Source organism: Perca flavescens, chromosome 8 (genome assembly GCF_004354835.1).
Source record: "Perca flavescens isolate YP-PL-M2 chromosome 8, PFLA_1.0, whole genome shotgun sequence".
In the NCBI taxonomy this organism is placed as follows: Eukaryota; Metazoa; Chordata; class Actinopteri; order Perciformes; family Percidae; genus Perca; species Perca flavescens.
Genome location: NC_041338.1, coordinates 8,707,836 through 8,726,426, shown reverse-complemented (window position 1 = coordinate 8,726,426; position 18,591 = coordinate 8,707,836). Strand labels below are relative to the sequence as shown.

General features: G+C 39.4%; 2 protein-coding genes across 11 annotated transcripts in view; one reads left to right on the top strand and one right to left on the bottom strand.

Moving 5' to 3' along the window:
• Positions 1-703: 703 nt before the first annotated feature.
• Positions 704-15,639, bottom strand: LOC114559834 (DEP domain-containing protein 7-like). 3 transcript variants are annotated; one of them, XM_028584796.1, is made up of 12 exons: positions 15,479-15,639; positions 14,649-14,834; positions 14,314-14,455; positions 14,112-14,207; positions 12,708-12,892; positions 10,997-11,195; positions 10,491-10,642; positions 10,021-10,212; positions 8,797-8,939; positions 8,456-8,581; positions 7,091-7,166; positions 704-1,171 (listed from the first exon to the last, which is right to left on the bottom strand). In XM_028584796.1, exons 2-12 carry the CDS (start codon positions 14,728-14,730, stop codon positions 960-962), a joined length of 1,605 nt encoding a protein of 534 aa, XP_028440597.1. In that variant the 5' UTR covers positions 14,731-14,834; positions 15,479-15,639; the 3' UTR covers positions 704-959. The 3 variants fall into 3 exon arrangements, with proteins under 3 accessions (XP_028440597.1, XP_028440595.1, XP_028440598.1); XM_028584794.1 differs by lacking the exon at positions 15,479-15,639 and adding an exon at positions 15,178-15,422; XM_028584797.1 differs by lacking the exon at positions 15,479-15,639 and adding an exon at positions 15,009-15,120.
• Positions 15,240-18,591, top strand: part of ccdc73 (coiled-coil domain containing 73) — a 32,693-nt gene continuing 29,341 nt past the window's right edge. For 6 of the 8 annotated variants that reach the window (XM_028584789.1, XM_028584788.1, XM_028584793.1 and 3 more), the window contains exons 1-2: positions 16,695-16,783; positions 18,456-18,538. In XM_028584789.1, the coding sequence (XP_028440590.1) occupies positions 18,494-18,538 (45 nt within the window). In that variant the 5' untranslated portion in view covers positions 16,695-16,783; positions 18,456-18,493. Of the gene's footprint in view, positions 15,362-15,842; positions 15,893-16,071; positions 16,238-16,694; positions 16,784-18,455; positions 18,539-18,591 lie in introns of those variants that run through there. The other 2 variants (XM_028584787.1, XM_028584786.1) reach the window with 2 other exon arrangements.

The following is an 18,591-nucleotide window of genomic DNA, read 5'->3' as shown; positions in this document are numbered from 1 at the left end:
TCAAAACGGTCAATTTACGTGGCAAGTCAACAACACATTAATGCAGGGTAAAGTTAGCCCATTTTATTATATTAGAACTAAACCCAATTTACTCTAAATATAGCTATGTAAGGACATGAAATGAATAACGAGTAATAAGTTAGATGTATTATCTACACTAATGATACACTGAAAATTGCCAGACCCAGAGATATAAAACAATAGATGTGACATGAAGTCATAACTAATGAGATAACTGTCCGCCATCTTACCTGAAATTGTGTTGAGAAGATCTAAATGTCCAATTCCCCAAATTAAATTTGGTTGTGAAGTGAGGTAGATTAATCAAATAACAATTTTCGCAACATATCTTGCAAGAAGACACTTTTTTCATCACCATTCAGTCCATCAAATCAATTCATATTTTTCAAAATTTGCTACACAAATTAATTAAATAAAATACACAAATATATCAGGAAACTGATAATTGAATTTACTTTTTTGTTGTAGCATATAGATTTAGTTGCTTTTGTTTGAAATTCTACAATTTTTTTTAAATTAGTTTTACAAATGATAGGATATCTCTTTTCTATTCTGTTCCATTTGTTTTGTTAACCCTCACACCCATAAAAGAAGAAAAAACATGTTCAAGCTTAACCACAGGAATATACTATTTATGTTCTAAACATTTTATTTTTTTAAAGAAACAAGGCCAAACACTAAACACATATCATCTGTTTATTTATGTTCTTCTTCAATAAAGCAAATACACACATACAAGCTCAATCATATGCTGGAGGTATCTTTAAAATCTCCACTAAGATTTATTGTCAGTCACAAATATGTCTTAAGTCAGTTACCTTGAGTCTGAAAGAAACAATTTACCAAAAATGTAAAAAGCAAAAAGTAGCTACTGTTGAAACTGACTGTAAAAGAGAGAGAAAAAGAGAGATATAGACTGTGTCATAGTCTTCACAAAACTACAGCACATTAACAGCAGATTCACCAAAGTACTGGATAAATATCTCTGGGTGGGCTTGATAAAACTGTCCAAGTAGGCGCTTTTTCTCCTTGGCAGATCTTTTGGTGTCCAGGTGGATGCTGTTTAACATAATCCACAGTTCCTGGTTGGTGGTCGTCTTTGTAGAGTCAGCGCAAGTCCTGCTGGAGACACGCTGACAGAACGTAAAGCCTGAAGGACAGAAAAAAAAAAAAACTACTTTTAAAAAGGTAGGGAACTCAGAGTTAAAATTAACTGTTTGCCACAATCATGAACATTGCATTAAGGCCCAAACGGAATCTGCTTTTGTTATTATTGTTTTACAGTTTTCAGCAGTGATCCAGAATTAAAAACTGTTTTTCTGCTTGTGGTGTAGATGTGTTAACATTCTGAGTTTAATTTTATTTATTTTTTAATCTGCAGAAAATTCTGCGTCTGCAGATTCAGTGTGGCCCTGGATATTAGTTGTGCCCACTCAGGGGTAACACAACATTGACACATGATTGCTAAGGGTGTTAAGTATGGCCACTTACAAATCCAGCAGAAATGGAGCAACACTAGCATTCAATTTAAGTTTCCACCCACTTAACAAATGTATGGTCAATATTCACTTTGCTTTCAGCTCTGTTTTGTGTCCACCATCCTCTGAGGGGAATATGTAGCTCTATACCTGCTAAATACTCCACTCTGTAAAGCAGCTAGTTGCTAACCTTGTCTGCAGTTTGGTGTTGGGCAGGTTTATCAAAACGTATTTGAGATTGATAAGAGGCCGTAAGAGTAAACAAAAACTAGCTTAAAAATTAAACAATCAGCTAAAAGAGACTAAGACACTCCACAGAGCTGAGGAGAACTGTAGGGTCCAGTGTTAATTCTCTGTGGGTTCATCACGTGACCCCTTTCACATTTTATCTGTTGTAATATGAAAACATTGGTTAGTGTAGGTTTTAAGCAAGGCTGTGTAACATTTAATATAACTAGTACAGAGCCTGTTGAAAATGTGCCTGTTTGGAACGGGCTGATTGCTTGGCCTGTGGTATTGCTGCTTGTAGAATTCATCAAAACCAAATTGTACCCCAAAATTACTTACAGAAGGATCCCAAACCAATTCATATGCAACTCCCCTGTATACCCTACTACTAACTTACTGATTTACCTGACAGAGAACGTTTCAGAATGCAGTCACAAAATATCACAATGACAATGTGGAGTAATCAAACATTAGCCTCATGGCAGTGTGCTACCCACCTGGCCCGTCATGAGAGCTAATCGGCACATATCTGTGTTCATCAACCACCAGAACCGGACTGTGTGTGTGTGTGTGTGTGTGTGTGTGTGTGTGTGTGTGTGTGTGTGTGTGTGTGTGTGTGTGTGTGAGTGTGTGTGTGTGTGTGTGTGTGTGTGTGAGAGAGAGAGAGAGAGAGAGAGAGAGAGAGGGTCTTCTGTCGTATGATTGTTAACGAATTTAACATTTCAGCAGAGGTGTTCATTTCCATACAGGTTTACCGGCTTGACGGTTAACAGTGAAGTAGGGGATTTGATTCGCGGGGGTATTTTGGCGACGGAAATGTTATTAGTTAGCAGTGTACTTAATTAACTCGGGGTGAGTCTGATGAAAAGTGCTGTGTCTGCCCAGTTCAGCTCTGAGTTTTTCTCGCATTGCACAGTGCTGTGAAGAAATAATCTCCAAGATTACTTTATATTCTGCCTCTGGTTAGAAGTGGTGAATGTAGGCTACAGCTCACAGCAACTTAATACGATATAGTGTCTGGCTTTTGTTTGATATTTAGTGTTGGCAAATAGCTTTTTGTTTCCTCTTAGTTAGGGTGACCAGATTTCCCGGAACTAAAACCGTGACACTTTGCGCTTTTTAACGTGAACACGTGCCAGCCCAGGTCAGACAAAGACACAGACAGTAACTTCATTATTTTGATTGTAGGCTCCTCATCTAATAAGTGTTTTTTCCTGTAAAATTAACAAAATTGCAGCAACTGCCTTTTTCAGTTTAGTGTGAGATTTATGTTGAGATTTTTTCAAAAAATTTTTTTGAAGTATTAGTTATTCCAATAACACCAAAACAATTAAAATTATTATTATTTTGAGCATTAAACACTTAATTTCCTGCATTCTGGTGAATTTTTATGCACCTATTTCTACCTTTTTCTGAATCAATTTATGCTGCAAATATCTTTTCGTGAAGAGAAACATAAAAACATAATGGAATATATTGCAGTAAGGCTCTCAGGCATTCTGTATTGCTTTCATCTATTTATTCTCCTGTAGATCGACTTTTCTAATTATATCTGAGTCTGCACACATGTAGCCTAAGCATAATTTACTTCTCCCTCCTGTTTTCTGTCTTTTGTTGGGGAAGTGACCTCCTTAAATGTGCATATGACAATTATTCACCTCAATGATACATTAATTCATTTAAATTTATTAATAAACCCCTGGACAGTAATATTTCAGATGTTTGAGCAAGATTTCTGCTCATGTTCAAAACTTTGTGCACATTCAAAATATATCTGTTTTCTCTGATCTCAGACCTTCTGACAGACACAGAGCCCCGTTTGGGTCTCTGGTCTCTGAATGTGACAAAGAATTTAGCTAGAGAAGTGGCTGTACGCTGCTACACATTAGGGGTGGGAATCACCAGAGGCCTCACAATACAATATCATCACGATACTTATGTCACAATACTATATTATTGCGATTTTAAACATATTTCAATATTCTACCATATATTGCAATGTATTACCTTTTTTCCAACTTCAAATTTTTCCCAATTTCAAATGATGTCTCAAAAAGGAAAATGTTGTCAACATCTGTTTTATCAAAAAATATACTTTTCTTGTTTGTTCATCTCACTTAAACTTTATTGCTGCAAAATGGGATTGTCAAGCAGACAGACTGACCAACACATATCATAAAAGATTGATACTTGGCGTCTGTGTATCGATACAGTATTGCCAAGAAAAATATTGCGATACTATACTGTATCGATTTTTTCCCCCCACCCCTACTACACATCGAAGGTGGAAAACAGAAACTACTGCTGTAGAAATACACACAAACGCGACACATCTGCCGCAGCATGCCCACAGCTGAGCGCATCCATAAACCTGAACCTGCCCAGCATTTTACAGAGAGTGGACACTAAGCGACGCACAGGTCTGCTTCAGAACTCTGTGCATTTGAGTTTGAACCGTATATAAACGTCACAGGAACTTCAACCTAAATCATTAGTATTGCACTTCTAAACTTTGTGTTGATGGCATCAATGAATTTGACTGATTTGGCTAAGATTCCTCCGAAAACTTCACCCGGCTTTCACGGCTTCACGACCTCACGTAGAGACGGTTGATTGATAGCAACAAATACAGCATGGTCGGACCCCACACGTAGCTGCCCGTTCTATTCGCCTCGGAAAAATAAACTGGACAAAGTTACATTCGGGGCTACACTCAAAACATTCAGGGCTGAAGCCCCGGCAAAATTGGCTGACGCCGCTCCTGGTGTTAACCGGGACATTTTAGCATCCCGACAGGCTTTTGTCGGGACTTGGGACAAGCAATTCAAAATCAGAACTTTCCCGGTCAAACCGGGACGGCTGGTCACCCTACTCTTAGTGAAAAAATAGACACGGAAAAGCATAGCGCCTTTTTTCGCCAACCTTATTCCACACAACAGCCGCGATGTTCCTTTCAAGCTATCCGCTCGTGCTCCAGGAAAGTTAAGAAAAGTTAGTTTGGTATATCCATGTAGCTAACGTGGGAAGCAGGAAAAGAGTCAAAGGCGGTAAATTGAATTTAATTAATAAGCAATACAATGCACCTTTCCTTAAGGTGATACTTCACCGATTAGCATTAAGTTTGTATCAGTATAAACCCGGTAGTATTTTCGAATGACCGTGCTTCCCTCCCTCATGTCCCCCTGAGAAGATAGATCTCTGTAGGCCTATTGTGGGTCGGGAAAAAAAAAAACTGACGCAAAAATCGTCATTTTACATTGGGGATACATTGGTACAGATTGGGGAATTTTTTTTACAGACGGAATACTCAACACACCACGCAAGTTTTGCCTGCTATGCAGCCTGTGGTGAAGCTTGATGCCGCTAGCCAGGGAAGGGGACATTGAAAGCAGTGTGCGAGAAAGCGGAAACGCGGAATGAGGGCAGGAGTTCGAGCTAGGTGGAAAGCTAACGCTAGCCAGCCACCTGTCCCATCCATCCTGCTTGCATATGTCCGCTCATTAGACAACAAACTGGACTACATCCAACTTCAATGGAACTCCCAACGCCAGTTCAGAGACTGCTATGTTTTTGTGAAAAAAATCATACATATATTTCTTGATGCTGCACTTTGATATGGCTCTTTGTAGCATTACATATTTAAAATGTACTTGCACTTACTACTTGCTGTCTGGAGTTTGCACCTTCAGGGTTGAATGCATTTAACTGTAAGTCACTTTGGATAAAAGCATCAGCTAAATGACATGTAATGTAATATAATGAAACATGGCTGAACAACAGTGACTCCGTTATTCAGCTACCAGGCCTGCTAGCCTTCGGAGCAGATAGAGATGCTGCTCTTTCGCCAGACTCGTAGTGGTGGGCTAACACGGTGTTAACACGGACTGGTGCAGAAATGCGGTGCTTGTATCCAACTACTGCTCACCGCTGGTGAATTTGTGACTGTTAAATGCTGACCATTCTACATTTCCACGCAAATTCACGGCTGTGTTTATACTCCGTGTATACATCCCACCAAGCGCTAATGCTACCAATGAGTTAGCTGAACTTTACGAAGCTATCAGTGAGCTCCAAAGCGCACATCCGGATGGACTATTTATTGTTGCTGGTGATTTTAACCATGCAAATCTCAAGAAAATTCTTATATTCTACCTTCACCTCACGGTGAACCTAACTTATAACAATCAGTGCTCTGTTACAAGTCTACTTATGCCCTGTCTTTTGTTGTCTGTCCTGTCTTAAATGCTCTACTTTAAGTAGTAATTGCACTTGGCTAGTGCACTTTATGTATAGTCTATAATGTGTGTGCACTAAATGTAACCTGTCTTGTATTTTGTTTTTATAAAATGTTGTTTTTATATATTTTAAATGTGTAACACCACTTGAGCCACGGTGAAACGTTGTTTTGTTTCACTTTATGCAGTGTATATGGTTGAAATGACAATAAAACCCACTTGACTTGACTGCACTCTGTTACCGGTTGGCTAGGGAAGCGAAGCAAGTGCATTCTGGGAGTTGCTGTCTTTCATCCACATACATTTTCTGGCTTTTCTCATTCTAGAAGGCACCAACTTCTAAAATTATTTCACATTTCTACTACATATATGACCCAATTTAAATACATATTCATCTTTCCAGCAGTGAAATATCCCTTTTATTCAGCATAGGGATGTTACTGTTATAACAGTACTGGGTCTGGTATGACAAGTAGCTCATGGTGGTTAATGATAGCTAAAGTTAGCAGACTTTAGATACGCTGCTGTGAAACCGAACACGTTGGCTGACTTGTTTTAAGTGTTACACTATATTTTACCATTTACTTTATCTTGTAATTGTGTTCAACAAGTCACATAAAAGCAGTTTGTTTTAGTCAGGACATGGGTTAAGGAAGCAATCTTAAATATCCTGTATTTAGGAAGTGGACACTTTATCAGTTAGCTGCTTAAAAATGTGTCATCAGATTGTGGTTGATTGGCAATATATGAAAGTGTAAAATATTGTGACATAATTTTGATATTCTTCCATTTTCTATGAATAATAGTCCAATAGTTTGATTTTTAAAAATGTGATAAATTAATAGTAACTTTTAACTTGAGGCAGCAGTGACAGTCTACAGCTTACAGCAGAGCCTTTTAAGGATCCACCTGACGTAGAAAAATATTAAAAATATTCAACAAACAATGTTATGCCAAGAAGAACATTGCTTGCAGAAGTAATATGTGCTCCTGTGCTTCAATGATTATAGACATTTGGAAATGTAAGAAAAAGTAAGAGGTCATGACAGATACAAATGAAACAGTGTCCCCCCCACCCTCCCGAGTGTTTTCTGTTACTAGATACATGGTGGTATTGCAGCCATTTACCAGTCACATCGGGCTGCTTCCCCTGTACAAGACTGGCCAGCTTGTCACTCACTCCTTTGTGCAGAGCCCCTGGTATCTGGAACAAAGAAAATAAAATCTTGGTGGCAAATTATTTACTGTCAAAAAATGGTTTGGGGATACAATTACACTTGAGAAATTTAAATTTAAGTTTCCACACAAATGTCTGAGAAAGCATTTTCTAGGGCTGTCCTGAATATCACTTTTTAGGCTTCAAAGCTAGTGGGATTACTATTTCTAATTTCATGGGCTATTTAAAATTTTTGGGGTAATGCATATATAATAATAATAATAATAATAATAATAATAATAATAATAATAATAATAAATCAAATACTGATTTGGTTGATTACCATGGCAATGATCAAAGCTTTGAAGCATTAGGGGCAGCCCAAGCATTTTCGAAACTATTTTGCAACTCAATTCGAGAAATGTGTTCACGCAACTCAACAATGAGTTACAGCAGCACTGAGTGTTAAGCTCCAACAAATACTTTAAAGTCAGCCTCAAACCAATAAAGCAAATCCTGGGTTGACATTTTGATAACAAATTGTCAGGGCCATACTCTGGTTTACAGTTTGAGTTCAAGATGTCAGATTTTCATTAGCCTATATTTAATGAGAAACAACACGTGAGGTTTGGTCTTTATTTTATGTGGTAGGCGTACATTACTCAGCCCGTGAAAACAGTTATATAATGTCATCTGTGCCTCTGGAGCTTTGTCAAGTCTGAGAAACCTCAGCTCAGCTTTAGGCTCGGGGCTACACATTTTTAACAGGCTTTGTTACACATTGTGGGCGTGGAGTTTAAAAAACATGCAAGGAGTGCCTAGGAAAACTTATATTGAGTTGCATTATGGGAGCTTGACCCATTTTAGGCATTAAAAAGTTAGGACATCACAACCTTTGCTGCTTAAATTTGGACTATTCTTTTTTTAGGCATGCTAGCGGTGTGACTCTAGGGATGGCAATGTTGGGGCTGCTGGTCGACTCGGCTTAATACTTGGTCCAGACTGAAATCTCAAAGCTATTGAATTACTATAACATTATACCTGCTGAACATCAGCGTGTTAGCATTGTCAGTGTGAGCATGTTAGCGTGCTGATGTTAACATTTAGCTCAAAGCACCACTGTACAGAGACGCTAGCATAGCTGTAGACTCTTAGGTGACCAAAACCACTTCCCTGTTCCCTCATTCATTAAAATCACTGACAGATGTAGAGTCACAACTGTAGTTTTTGTATCTAAATGTGATGCATTGCATTGTGGGATTGTTAGCAGAATGTAGTGTAAATGCAACGGACACTACTTTTTATTCCATTGTGGGAATATTCGGACATTCCCTTACCTTAAAAATGTCCTTTATGTTGCTGAGTATGAAGACCACCATCAGGTCCTCTTTCTCTTTTGAAAGAGCCCTGCTGTAGAGTATTGCCCTCGAGAAAGACCTCTTCACTGCCTGTCTGTTCTCCATCTACACAATGGGTACAACTTTAATGTCAAATTACAGAAAAAAACAGGTTGCACAGTTTTGGAAACAAGCCCTCTATTTTACATGCTTCTTACTTCTCTACCTAAAGACAGGTGAAAAAGTGGTGCCACGGTGATGACTTTCAACTTTCAGACATTATTTTCTTGGACATTTTAATAATGCATAATCCAACACATGATTTAGTCTCCAACTCTTACCCCCCTGTCCAGTTGTATCCCTTGCGGGTCAGCTGCCAGAGCCATGAATGTAAGCAGCTTGCGCAGCTCATCTCTGCAGCCAGAAGGCAGCAACTTCAGACACAACTGCAGAGCTTCAAGAGCTATGCCCATTTTAGCATTCCCTGGGAAGGCAAGAGACGCACACAAATTTAATATAAAAGGGTTAATGCCCGATACCAGAACCGTCCAACGCGCAGCCAGAGTTCCTTAATTCCTGATAATGGACACCTGGAAGGGCATTAACCAGCTCATACCATGGTCAATTACACACACAAAATTTAAGACCATTAATTTATATTTTCATGCGTTTATCAATCAAAATATAAAGTTATTTCAAATAAGTACTGTAATTTGTTTCCTTGGTAACACCTGAGGCTTTGACTAATATCGGGAAAATTCATTCCAATCCCATGAGCTTCTTATGCAATGTAAATTGTGTTCACTGCTCCAGTAAATAGGACAGATCTTAGATCTCACCTGGCAATGGATTTCTAGTCCGCTCAGCTCATAAACTCTTTGGCTCAGCTATGAGCCCCGACATTAGCCAACTAACAAGCTAGCAAGCTATCTTGCAAGCTAAGTCAATACGGTTGAAAATCAGTCAATATAATTTGACAATAAGATTTAACAACAAGACAAGCTAGCTATCCATGTTAATGTTGCCAAATCAATATCAAGACTTTTACAACAAATTATCAACATGTGTACTGTCAGCCAAAGCCTGAAGTAGCATGCTGAACAGCGACTGGGATGAAAGATGATCGCTGTGAAACAGTAAAAGTAAGTTCAGAGAGGCAGTGCAACTTATTTCTTGCAGCTTGTGTGTCAGCACCATTCTGTGGTGTTCAGAGGACGAGGCACTGTTATTTCCACACTCAGTGTTGGAAATAACATGTTTACATTTTTATTTTTCATTTAATGTAGCAAATTAATTTAGAATGGTAAACAGTCAGTTTCGCTGGAACTCCTTTACTAGGTGTCCAACATCACTTTTTTATGGACACCCTGCAGAATCAGAATCGAGTATTCACCCAGACCATGGTGTAATGAAGTTAAAATGGAATGGGGGCAACTTGGGTAGGGAAACAGGCTTGGTTGTGACCCCTAGTTTGTTTTTGCTAGGACAGTGTTAATCTAAATATGTGGCAAAATCAACTTTTCTGGTGAGAAAATAGTTTCTAAAGTCACAATCCTAGTTGTTACCCAGCAGGTCAGTGATGGCTGTGTAGATGTCAGTCATGTGCTGGGGCAGCAGTGGAAGTCTGTCTGCGTGGCTGTAATGTTTCACCAGGGTCACATACAGCAGCAGCTTACATTGGGCCAAACCCCTCTGGGAGAGAGGAGGCTGCTCATCACGGTTGTTGACTGGGGTGGACACATACCTCAGAGACTGCACTGAAGCCAGAAATACAGAAATTAAAATGTATATTGTAATATTATTAACATTGGCAGTTGCATGCTTCCAACACAAACCTGACACAGAGTATTAAACCTAACAAACATTTCTTTAGAGCTGACACGAATAGATTGTAGAAAAGCATATAGATATTGTATTTCTAAAATTGAGGACACCAAACACAATCAGGTAGTGGCACTAGCCTTTGTGAGACGCCAGTTTCTTGTCTTGCTCTTGAAGACCAACCCCCCATTGTGATACCCATCCAAGCACTTGCCTCGATCTTGTGAACTGCTACCAGCTGGCACTTGCTCACAGCTGTCCTGATCTTGCGGGAAACAGTGCGGCAGCTCCCTGCTCAACTCCACCACTGGCTGATCAGGAAGGAAGTCCAGACAGTCCAGAGCTGCACAGATCCACTCATCCTCCCTGAGGGATAATCAACAAAGATTTGTTCATTAAATTAAAAGATACCTTTATATTTATATACACTATATATTTGGAAAATATAGACTGGAAATGGTGAAACCACTAATGTGGATCTGTCTTATATTGTGTGAAAGAAGTGATAACATGGGATGCAGGCATACGTTTTTAATCCAATACTTTGGATAACAATAACATTTGCATTAATAGCAATCGCCTGAGGAACCAGTAACAGATGTATGGAAAATATAAATATGCAGCACAGTATTGCAGCTTAGATCGCTAGTGTTAAGTAAGCAGCAAATAATTACAGTATTACAATATATAATTACAATACAATAATTACAATATACATACTGAGAGTCCCTGAAGGCCCTGATGATCTGCCTGTCCAGGTGGTTGCTGCCGTAGATCAGGTCTGGGTTACTGTGAGCCAGCAGGTTAATTGTAGGAGGGGATGGGGTCTGGCTGCATTGAAGCACCCCTTCCAGCAGGGGGAGCTCCACCAGGTTTAACAGCCTGAGCAGAGTCTGCTCCTGCCATACCTTGTTTACCACTGGGGAGTGGAGCAAGACAACAAATACTATTAATCATACTGTACTGTTGTATGGTTTTCTATTCCAAGGGAAACAGGCCTTTTTAAAAATAAAACTAGAACCTGATGACCTGAAAACATAATGCCTTCGGCCATGGCTGTCTCTGGCACTGAGGCATAAAAATAAATCTCCCCTAGTATATTAATTTTCTGTCTTTCCTCTCCTCACTTTTTAGTCTTTGATTTAAAAGGTGCATAACACACTCACACAACTGTATCAGCTAAAAATGTAAATTAAGGAAAAGAGTAATGTCTGGAAAAGGATGACAACACCTAGTAATGGGATGTGGTCAGTACTTTTGAATTGATCCGAAGGGGAAAATAAAATATAAAATGTGGTAATAAGTTGGTGTCAAAAATGCTTTGTAGGCATTAAGATGACTATCAATCAATAGGGTTCCATTTTAAAGGTCCCATGACATGGTGCTCCTCGGATGCTTTTATATAGGCCTTAGTGGTCCCCTTAAAGAAGTCTCTTTCCCGTAATTCAGCCTTGGTGCAGAATTACAGCCACTAGAGCCAGTCCCACAATGAGCTTTCCTTAGGATGTGCCATTTCTGTGTCTGTAGCTATTGAGGAGGAGAGAGGGGGGGCAAGGTGGAGGTTGGGGGTGAGGCCTTGACCAACTGCCACTTTGCTCGTTTGAAAGCCATGATGTCTCGCTTTCTCATGGGCAGGCCAAATTCTCTGGGCGGGCAAAGCAGAGAAAGGGGCGGTAACCTTGCTCCTTATGACTTCATAAGGAGCAAGATTCCAGATCAGCCCATCTGAGATTTCATTTTCTCAAAGGCAGAGCAGGATACCCAGGGCTCGGTTTACACCTATCACCATTTCTAGCCACTGGGGGACCATAGGCAGGCTGGGGGAACTCATACTAATGTTAAAAAACCTCAAAGTGAAATGTTCATGCCATGGGACCTTTAAGGGGAACTGGCACTCACGACCAAAACTATATAATGACATGTACTTTGGTAAAACTCAGATCTGCTTCTTAAAATTCAATGGAACTCAACCCTGGTGGTAACCTAATATACCCTTAACACTGCAGGCATTTGGACTTGTCATAGTAGGAAAAACACAGGTGAAATTAACAATAATTCAGTTCCACTGTCCACTGAGTCCCAGTAAATTATTCCAGTAAGCCAGCATGCAATACCAGGGGCTCCATAAGTGGAATGCAACCATCATCAATGCTATTAAATGCACATGTGCTTTTCCTACTATGATTATGTCAAAACTTCTGCTGTGAAAAAGGTCTATTTGAAAGAGCTATTTCTTTCATTTTTTCTCTTTGGTGTCCTACTAAGGGGGGTTTCTTGCCTTTCAATCAGTGTATGCTGAGAGAGGCTCAAAGCCCTGTGACCATGAGTAAGTTTGTAACAGAAAAAAATTTAAAGTAATTAATTTATGCTTTAACAGAGGAAAAGATGCACAACAGGAAGAAATACACACATGCTGACATTAGTGTCTTACATGATTGTGGTAAAACAGTGTCAGTCTGCACTCTGCTGGGACTCACACTGTCCACCAGAGGCTCCAGTGACAGGCTGGCAGTGGCAGGAGTGTCCAGTTGGTTGGCTTTTATGGATGCCTGAGTACATTTGACAGGGTTTGACATCTGAACATGTGAGCCAGTGGGACATGTCTGCTCTTCCTGCCTGGAATGCAAAACAGAGACAGCTGAGAGCTTATGCTGGTGACATGACAAAAAATTGGGACTTCTTGTAGAGATTTTGCCATATATTTATACAGTGGCAGCTCTCCCTTTAATATATCTGCTTGTATTAGACATTGTGGACAATGTTCCAAATCAATGACTGTTTAATGGCAACATTAGATTTACAGGGTTTTGCATCAATGTGATGAAGTACTTGTATTGGTCAGGTATTCAATTTACTTGACAAAAAAGAACTGATAAATTGCCTTTTAAAAATCAAAACAAATCTGGAGGTGTGGAGTTAGAAAGAAGTGAGCTAATCAGACATCCGTACCCACTCCTCATCTCTTGCTTGAAGCTATTGGCTTGAGCTACATTAGCTGTTACTAGCATAACACACACACACACATCTCCAGCTAATCTGTTGGTGATTGTGTTGCACTGTGGGTAATGTGGGTGCCGGATTTTGACAAGGAAGAAGAATGCAAAGACTAAAAAAAATGATGTCTCAAGTTCTGCTGCACAGATTTTGTTCCCTTTGAAACTGTCCATCATTGAATCGGACAATATTATAGTGCAATGCTAAATCGGTGAAGTACACTTTTAAATGTTTTTTAATAGACTTTCCAGAAAATGTAAATCACGGTATATACTTTTGATATAAAATGCTGTATACCATGATCAAAGACTGTATTCATATTCCCCAAATAAAGTTCAATCTTCGGTGAGTGATGATGCTTAATTCATTCAATTCATTTTGCAAGTACATCCATCTTAACATGTCTACAGTAACAGATGAGCATAAGACTTCTGGCTTAAACCGGAGAGTTTACTCCTCTGTGGCGGTCAATCCTTTCTCACTATAAATGCATTTAAATAGGAGGAAATGCTCTTGGAAACTGACAAGATACAATAGTGTAATTTCACCACACACCATTTGGTGAATGATGTCATAAGACTTATTTAAAAAAAAAAAACCTGGACAGGTTTGGGTTCATGATCCTACATCAATATAGCCTACACCCTTGACATTATGCAGTTTACTGAGCAGTTTACGGAGTACACAGACAATTTATGTGTGACTTTGCAGAGACTGTATGAGATAGGTTTAACTATATGGTTATTGTGGAGGCTGTAGTTAGTGGTGGTGTTGTATTGAACTGCATTATATTATGTTTTTTTAATGTAAACTTTTGACTCATAAAATGATTTAGACGTACCTGTCTGAAGGAGCACTGCAGAAGAGTCTTTGGATCCCTTTCACAAGCGAACCTCTTTCCAACTCCTCGACCGAAGGAGAACACACACCTACAAACCTGTGTGTAAAAAAGGCACCATGTTAACACGTTCACAGCCATTGTGAATAGACATTTTAACTGCCGAAAAAACAGGTAGCTTGATGAGTATGTTTGTGTGTATAACCTGTAAAGAGCACTCTTGCTGTCCTGAAACACATCTTGCTTCTTGTCTTTGCCAAACACTTTGGTACCCACTGCCTCAAACACATTACAGTCCAACAGAGCCTGGCACACACACACCACTTTGTCCCGTGACACATTGGCACCTTACATTTTAACCAAGCAGAAAGGGGAAATGGCAATTTGTTGAATGTCTTTTCGTTCATAAATAAAAAGAAGAAATGATGAGATGGCTTGAGTCAAATGGAACCCTTAAATGGAAAATCCACGCAAATAGCTGATGTAAAACTTAAGAACAGAATGCTACCATATATAAAATCCACACACACGCGCACACACCCTCCAAGACTTTGACACAGCTGATGTGTTCTGCCACCACGTCAACAGCCTCTGAGCCAAAGAAACAGTCGTTGTGAGACATAAGGTGGACTCGTCGACGTTTCACTGTCACAGAAGACCTGAGGTGGGAGATGAGGCCACTCCAAATTAAGGGAGACTGGACTGGTTTACTGGCCACTCCATGAGCTAAAAGAAAGAAAAAAAATCAAGAGTCATATTTTACACATGACCTCTGCAGGGTTGGGTAGGCTAGAGACAAATAGGAGGGTGTATAAAACAATCTGAGAGATGACAAAGCATGGACAAGAGGAAAGTCTTGTGGATGAATATGAATGACAGACAGTCGAACTAACTACTTACTGGTGTTGCTTGTTAATAAGTGAGGATCAACCAACAACTTCAGTACATTTTAGTGCGTTTAGTTTATCGTAGTTGGCCAAGATAAAATAAACTAATCAGACACATGAACAGGCCTCCATGATCTGCAGAAGGCAAAACACCTCGTTGAAATGCGGTTTGATTAACTTACCTTGAAGAGGCACACACAGTTTTTCTGCAAGGTTTAACGCCGCGGCTCTTTCTTTTATTGAAGCCATGTATACAAATGACGAAAAGACGTTGAATAAGCACTTCGTTTCTTTAGTTGATAAAAGGCGGGTGGACACGCAAGAGAAAGCAACCAGTGGAACAAACCACGTCCAGAAGCTCCTTCAGTAGGCTATGTACAAGTTTAATATTTAACCGCTAGATGGCACAAATGGCTAAGTCACACTGTGAAAGCCATTTGTGCCACCTGACACAGGAGTTTAATGGATCTATTTGTAGCATACCTCCAAAGATTCTCCAGGTCCACTATGTTGACATTATGTGTTCATATTACACGTTGAAACAACAAATCCTAGGAATACAGATTATTAATGAATAGGAAATGGGCACAGATCTGACTCTACAATCCAAAGCCTATTTGTAGTGTCCATAGGCTTGCCAGCTCTGTGCTGTGGCTACAAAGAACGAGAAAAGGACAAACATTTAACATTAACATTTTTTTTACATAATTTAAATCAGTTAATTCATTTGTGAATTGTAACTATTAGTCGGCTACAATAATATATGGAGATATTTGAATGTGTATTCATATCTTTTGTGTGTTTGGACTATTTCAACCATTTAATTTGTGTTCTGAACAATTTTCAGTGTCCTCTATGCCAACAGCAAACCATCAAAGATAGTCTACTCAGTGGCAGGTGAGCTTTTTTTGATCGAATGGCCTCATTTCGCCGTCACTTGCTCCAATAGCATTCACACACTGCTATTGGCCAGGCGTCCATGCTTACGCAAGGTAACGTAACCCGATTTGTACAAGTCCTATCTATGGTCCTATCCATATGCTGCTGCTGCGTTCATGTCCCCCTCGGAATAACAGGCACCGCCCCCCTGGTTACGTTGTTTTTCAGACTGGCAGCGTACACATCGGTTCACACATGGTCGGGATCGTTGGGATGCGTGTTCTTCTTCTGTTATATTGGCGTTTGGCATAACAACTTTTTGCATTACTGCTACCAACGGTTGGCCGTAGCCTAGAGCATCAGGTGTGTGAAAACATGTAGGCCACAATAACAAAAGATTCTCTGCTGTTTTCTTATGCGAGCATCAAACAGCACATCGCCAGGTGTTTGTTTGTGTTATCTGCAGGACAACCAACGGGAAAAGACACGGATAATGTGTGTGTTTTTTTTTTATACATAGGCCTATTTATGAATAATTTTAAACATATTATGTCTGTGTATGTTTCTTGGTAGAGGCATTTGTCCACAATAAACAGTTTATTATCATTGAAATATGTCCAGTGAACCAAAGTCGCCTCCATCAAACGTCAGTTGTCAACAACGTGTCACCAACTGGGGAACTCGGTTAGCAAAATCCAGACCGAGTTTCCCACCCCTGATTCCCACAGGACGTTACGTGAATGGTGACGTTTTCACTCGGAAAAACGTTTTTCCGATGTCCATGAACGCACGGAATGGTCCTATCCCCTGACCAATCGGCTATCCTAACCTTAACCACTCGACCACTCGAGGTCGAGCTGCTTCGTAGGCGTGGCCATAGTAGAATTCATAAATACGCAACCACCAAAGGTAATGTAGCAGCATCATCAAACCACAATTTTACCTGACTAATTCACTTTAAACAACAAACGTTTTAATTCATAGTGACATTAACATATTTGTAACAATATTATCTTAAAATTGAATGGACACACTAATGTTAACTTATTTTTTTGGTTTACGTTAGCAATATGGAGGCTCATGCTAGCTAACATATTGTTATAGTTAGCAAGCATTAAGTTAGCTTTTGGTGTTATGTTAGGCTAACGTTTTGGCTAATTTTAAAGTCTGTGGTAATTCCAATAGAACGCTGCATTGTAATGAATTTTTCTTTAATTTCAGTCATAATTTGGTTGATATAAGTCAAAGTAAAAAAGCCTTACACTACCCAAATCTATTTGGAATATAATACATTCTGACTAAAAAGGGGGTTAGCTTAGGGGTTATCATTAGCGAAATTTGTTAATTGGCACTTGGAAACAATAAAGAGTAACTTTCACTGTCTCACTCCTTTTAAAAGAAAAAGTTAGCATTTTCACTGTCTCTCTTTAAATAAAAATATAGCATTTTTACTGTCTCGCTCATTTTAAAGAATATTTTGGCATAAATAGCTTGCTATTTTGCCTTTAGTTGCAATATAGCCAGGGAATGGAGCAGTATAATCTTTATTGATAAATTGTCAAAAACCTGGTAACATTACTGTCATTTAAACTCAAGCATGCTAGCTGTTAGCTGTAATGTGAATACTACAATCGCATGGGTGTGGTTTAACTTTCTTTTCTTCAGTGAATTACAGAGCAGTAGCTAACATAAGTCACCACAAGCTAATACAGACATCATGTTGCTTGATAGAAATGTTCCCATTTAATGGAGGCAGTTCTTTTAATTTGTCTTTTCATGGCTTAGAGATGGTGGTTAATACCTGCTCAACTGAATCACAGGAAAAGCAAATAAAGACATTGTTGTCTATTCCCCCACTCCCATTCACATACACATTCACAGTATGCACATAAGACACACAAACACTATCGCTTTGACACACTAACACACGTTTGCACATCCCCTCCCTCCTCAACCTGGGGTCACACTGTCATTTTATGATAGTAGCCAATTCTAGCAGGGATCATTTAATTCTCCAACATGATTGATACCAGTACAGGTTAAATGGGAGAAAAAGGTCTGTTCTATTAAGAGATCAGTGGCTAGTGGAGACCTCCCACTTAAATAGTAATATTTTCCCTTAAGTGTGTTTGCGTGTGTGTGTCACTCAGTTTCTTGGTTATGTTGAGGGGACAGAGACAGTTTCAGAGAACCATCCACCGGTCAAATTAAATAACCTAGATAATTTAAAAAGCATTGACAGTGCAATTGGTCCATTCAGTGTTATTGCCTTGACCCCTATTAGTGTCAATGGGCTGGTTCATTTGAACCTAGATGGCTTATCAAGGTGTTATCTTCTCACTGCAATGGAAGTGGTGTAAAACAAAGACAGAAAAAAACATAATGGTCCTTTCAAAGCCATTAGCTTAGATTGTAGTGATTGAGAAACATTACGAGGCTTTAATGTGCTAGCATGTTATTTCTAATAAAATCACTTAGCAGTAAAAATTGCAGATGAGGAAGTAATTATAAGCATAAGGGTGGAAAAGCGGAGTGTTACTGCTTATTAGACAGCCAATTCTTTTTTTTTTTTGATTAACAGGCAGTAGAGGGGACCTTGGCCTGCCCTGAAACAACTCGATGGATCTCAGTGCTGACTCCGGGACACTCCCCTCCCACACAACTGTAAGTTACTACTTCTGACAGTAGAGGACAAAGCAAAGCAAATTCATGAACTG

What these genes read in the sequence shown, in the direction of transcription:
- LOC114559834 (XM_028584794.1), bottom strand. Translation starts at nt 15,244, where the DNA reads ATGGCTTCAATAAAAGAAAGAGCCGCGGCGTTAAACCTTGCAGAAAAA. An exon ending in AGGGCCTTCAGGGACTCTCA is followed by an intron (nt 10,643 to 10,996) that starts GTATGTATATTG and finishes ATTATCCCTCAG; the next exon opens with GGAGGATGAGTGGATCTGTG. An exon ending in GAAGCAGCCCGATGTGACTG is followed by an intron (nt 1,172 to 7,090) that starts GTAAATGGCTGC and finishes TCTGTCCTTCAG; the next exon opens with GCTTTACGTTCTGTCAGCGT.